Source organism: Gekko japonicus, unplaced genomic scaffold (assembly GCF_001447785.1).
Source record: "Gekko japonicus isolate JY-2015 unplaced genomic scaffold, Gekko_japonicus_V1.1 scaffold5394, whole genome shotgun sequence".
Lineage (NCBI taxonomy): Eukaryota > Metazoa > Chordata > Lepidosauria > Squamata > Gekkonidae > Gekko > Gekko japonicus.
Genome location: NW_015161579.1, coordinates 49,252 through 54,186, shown reverse-complemented (window position 1 = coordinate 54,186; position 4,935 = coordinate 49,252). Strand labels below are relative to the sequence as shown.

Below are 4,935 nucleotides of genomic sequence, written 5' to 3'. Positions count from 1 at the left end.
GGGAAATTTTCATAGAAACTGTCAATAATGTCATGTCCTATTGGTATTTCCCAAGCCAGAGCTGGCAACCCTGATTCATGTCTGTCTGGGTACATGATGGAATAATCACATCATCACCTTTTCAAAAGTACATGGCAACTTCTATTCAAGAAGAAATATAGTTAAACAGCTGTCCCTTAAGCCAAATTCCCAAATTTTTAATGCTATGGATTCTCATTTTTGTCTTGGAAAGGGGTTCTAGCTAATAATTCCAAACCTTGTGAAACATTTAAGCTATGGGTTGGGACAAGGAAAGGATATTGGAATCTAAGAGATGGCTCAAAAAACCCTCCACAAAAAGAGCTCTGTTCATGGAACAGATTTTTCCTGCCTCTACCTGTCTTCTGCAGCCTCCTGTACCATCGGAAAAACCGCTACTGAAAGCTGGGAGACCCTGGGAAACAATGTGGGATGTAGCATAGGCAGATCAGTTCGAACAAGGAAATCCGCTGAAAGCATGGGCACGTCTCTTGCCGCATACGGGTGGCCGGCCTCCAGGTGGGACCTGGGTATCCCCCGGAATTACAGCTCATCTCCAGACTACGGAGAAAATGGCTGCTTTGGAAGATGGACTTTATGGCATTATATCCTGCTAAAGTTCCTTCCCTCACCAAACTCCTTCCTCCCCAGGCTCCACCCTCAAATACCTAAGAATTTCCCCACCCAGAGTTGGCAACCCCATCTCCAATATCTATAACTTTCCTTACTTCTGTCTCTCTCTTTCCAAAAGGTAAAAAACACTTTTAAAAACTGGATCTTGGAAGGAGAATGAATTGGGCCAAATAAGGGAAGGTACATATTTACTTATTCTGATTTAGGTTGTGTAGAGTTTAAATTTATTTTTACTGCAAAGGCATCCAAAACCCTCTGCCTTTAATACACAAAATAAAATACTTCAAGACAATGCACTTACAAAAGTGTAACTCTTTTTTGGATTGTACTGCAAATCTTGCAACTTACCTGTTTTTCCAACTGGGCAAGGATTTGGAGGATCAGGATATCCTTGATCTTCACTGAAATCTTTAGGTATGTTGTCACCAGTTAACTCAGCAACAATATTGGGTATATTTCCATATGGACCCAAGTGTTGCAGACCTTCATGTGCACCACCTAACAAAAACAAAATCATATATATGGTAACAGGAGAAAAACTGCAACACAGCATTAAGGCTGCAATTCTAAGAACACTTTTGTGGGGGAAAGCACCAGATGGATCTCACATCTGAGTAGACCTCCATAGGATTGCTTCCAAATTTCCATCTTTTTCGCTTTTCACTTTTCAACAGTCACTTAGGAGATGGGACTTCACCTCTTCCCAGTCACAATTTTTAAAGCAGCACCAGATGCTCCTCCTTCCTTTGCAGCACCACTGGGGGAGGGGGGGCAGTCAAGCTGGCAAAAGTTCTCACTCCAGCTCTCAGTTTGTCCAGCTGCAGTAGATGGTCTCTTTAGAGGCTCCAGTGAGTCCTAAATGTCTGGAATTGTGTTAATAGATATACTCTCTCACCAAGAAAACCTGAAAACTCCAGTTCAGTGAGGGAGGCTTGGGCCCTCTGACATAAAATTCTCAGCACCTTCATCAAATCACAAAGCCAAGGATTCATTGACAAAAGCTACAACACTTGAATTGGTACAACCCCGACACAAGCATCTCCTTCCTGAGCTGAGACAAAAAAGTGTGAGCCGGAGGCTAAAAAACTGTGAGCTAGCTCACACTAACTCAGCTTAGAGGGAACACTGAAGTCTACAAGTCCCTCAAATGTTTGCTGTTTTATGACCCACCCCCCAAACCAGGATTTAATTGTTCTGTAACATATCCCCCAAAGTATTTGGCTATGGCTATCTATATTTTCCACTTAGCTTGAAAAAGTGAGCCATCAGCCACCATCAAGTCAGTTCCTCTACATTGTACAGACCTCTTTGCATCAGAACTCTGCCCACTAAGAAAAAAAGGCACCTCACAGCCTCCATATATAGTTATTTATGGTATGTATACAGTTAAAATTTCAATTGCCTGCCAAAATTTCCTGGACTAAATACAAAGCAATCTTTTATACTAATACATATTATTGTTTCCTTCAGTTCCAGCCCCCCACCACCACTTCTGCCGCTTCAATTTTCCCAAAAGACAGAGTCAATAAACCCCTGATTTGAATGCCTTATTTTTGTACTTTTGAGTGATTTTATAATATTTGCAAATCGTATTCCTTATAAACCTTCATGCACTGTTTACCTTGTAAAGGACCAGAGTGACAGAAACAAAGTACTGACTGGTATATTGCAGACAGTAATCCAAACATGCCATTAATTCTGGTATTGTACTTTTGACATTAAGGCTTACTTGACAGTGCAGTTCCAAAATCAAAATAACACATTATAAACATGGTGCAATGTAAAACCAGGACAGTTAAGAGGAGGCTGTCCTCCTGATTACATTGATAACAACAGACAGGAAAGAATACAAAGGAAGGAACAGCGTCGGGAAGAAGAGGACAATCGACTGTGCAGGCAACTATCATTCATGATGGCTTCAGCTCACTCACTGCCAAGCAGTATTCAGTCACTGTTATCACAGCTCTCAGCTCTAGTGCCACCTTGGCAGCCTGTATAGATTCTCTGTAAAGGTCTATTTTTACTTGGGAGTTGGGGGATCATAGTTCTTTCCTAGATGACTGCTTTCCTATTCTTCCCCTCCTTCCCCAGTCTGGAAGCTGAGTGGTAACAGTCATCACATTCCAAACTTTCTCAAATGATATGAATGCCACTTGAAATGTATGATGTTTGTGTGCAACATTCATGCTGATGTCTATGGCTGAACGATGAGTCATGACGTAACTAGTATGTTCAGGCATTATTTATTTATTTTACTCGATTTATACCCTGCCCTCCCTACCAAGGCAGTTGTATATTGATGGCTAGTAGCACTCCTCAAACAAGTTATTCTAGAATCATATCACTACCAAACCATCCTCTACAGCAATGGCCTTCAGCTCATGCACTGGAACCCTCAGGTGTGTTGGCTTGTTCTGTAGGGACTCACAAGATGATGGACTGTTTTTATAAATTGAGGGGACCCACAGCGCCTCCTATGATTTTTAGTGAACTAGGTTTGTTTTAAACTATAAACTTTCCCTCCAGTTACCAGCAATGCTCCCTCTAAAAAAAAATCTACTTTGTGAGCTACTGGCATTAAAGCTGTGAGCGAGCAATTTGGCTACTGCATAAATTAGTTTGCTCTGGAGCCATCCTTCTTGAGCTAGGACAAAAATGTGTGAGCCAGAGACTGAAAAACTGTGAGCTAGCTCACGCTAACTCAGCTTAGAGGGAACACTGGTTACCAGTGTTCTAAAGGTAGCAAGTGGGTTTGGGTTTGCTGCTGAGAGATGTTTTGTGGCGTACAAGTAGAATATGGAGGTCACTGAGGTAGGAATCCTAGATATATATAAAAGCCTTAGCGTATTGGCCCAATGTTGAACCCTAGAATCCACTGCAATCCAACCTGAGCATCTTATATATATAATTTTCCTAACATGGACATTTCCAGCTCTCTCGTTGGCTGTGCTGCGCACTCCAGCAGCCATTGGCCCATCAACAGCCACTCAAGAGTAATCACATGCCATTGGCTAGGTGCTGGGTCCGCTCCTCTTCCCCGCCCACTGCCATCTCAGCCACTGTTCCCTGCCAGAAAAACTACCAAAACGGCTGTCTCTCCTGACAAAGATGCTTCTCCTGCTTGGTTCCTGTGACACTAACTTTTCCCTCAGTGGCTGTTGCTAGGCAACCAAGCTTGGTTCTGTCACTAAAAAGCCAAAGCCAAGAGGCCATTTCCAGGCCTTTGTGGGGAACTGATCAGGGCCAGTCCTGACTAGGGTTTCCAGCTCCAGGTTGGGAAATTCCTGGAGATTTTGTGCTGAAGTCTATGGAAGCCAGGGTTTGGGGAGGGGAGCAACTTGACTATTAGATATATAGATAGAGTCCAAAGCAGTTATTTTCTCCATGGGGAAAAAGGGATCTGTTGTCTGGAATTCTGTTGTTATACCAGGTTATCTTCAGGCTCCACACGGAGGTTGGCTACCATAGGCCTGGCAGCACCCTCTGGGAGACTTGATGACACCTGACTGGCATGACAACTAGGCCTGGCTGCTTGCTGCTGTTGTTCACTAGCACCAGCCCCCCTTGGACAGCCAGTGTGGCATAGCAGTTAGTGCTTCAGAGCAGTGTCTGCCAGACCCAGGTTCTTGCTGTGGAAGCTGAGTGAGTGATTTTGGATCACTCACAGACTTTCAAGCCTAACCTACCTCAAAGGATTGTTGTGCAGATCAAAAGAGGGAGAGGAGAATGATGTAAGCTGCTTTGGTCCCCACTGTGGAGAAATACTGTACTTTTCATCCTGGGGAACCAATGTTACCAAACTCCGAGAGAGGGCTGGAGATCACTCAGAATTACAACTGCTGTCCCAATGGCAGAAATCAGTTCCCATGGAGAAAATGGTGGACTTTGTGTCATTATACCTTGCTGAGGTTGCCACAGCAAATTGACACTGAGTGCCCAAGTCTGGGGCACCTGCCCAGAGCCTCGTATTTATTTCCACAACGGGCCTTATTCCTAGTTGTATATAAATGGCAAAGAAGATTTATTTACAAATTGGTTTCAAGGAACAGATCAGCAGCACAGGTCTTCAGAGAGACAAAGGAGAAATCTGGCTGAGGCACATAAATTTAAACTAGTTATGGCTTCAGAGAGCAGTATGAACAGGGGTCATTTCGTAGAAAAAGAGGTGCAGGAGCTCATTAGCATAACTTATTTGCATATGCCACACCCCCTGACATCACCGGAAGTGTGTCAGAAGGCAACACTCACCGCTCAGGCTCCACCCCAAAAATCTCCAGGTATTTC

The 4,935-nt window shown here is 43.6% G+C and overlaps 1 protein-coding gene across 1 annotated transcript in view; it reads right to left on the bottom strand.

The window, feature by feature from the left end:
* Window positions 1-999: 999 nt before the first annotated feature.
* Window positions 1,000-4,935, bottom strand: part of LOC107125864 (neuroendocrine protein 7B2-like) — a gene marked incomplete at its 3' end in the record, with an annotated part of 14,911 nt that continues 10,975 nt past the window's right edge. Inside the window, exon 3 of the mRNA XM_015429327.1 lies at window positions 1,000-1,149. Within this exon, the coding sequence (XP_015284813.1) occupies window positions 1,000-1,149 (150 nt within the window). The remainder of the gene's footprint in view (window positions 1,150-4,935) is intronic.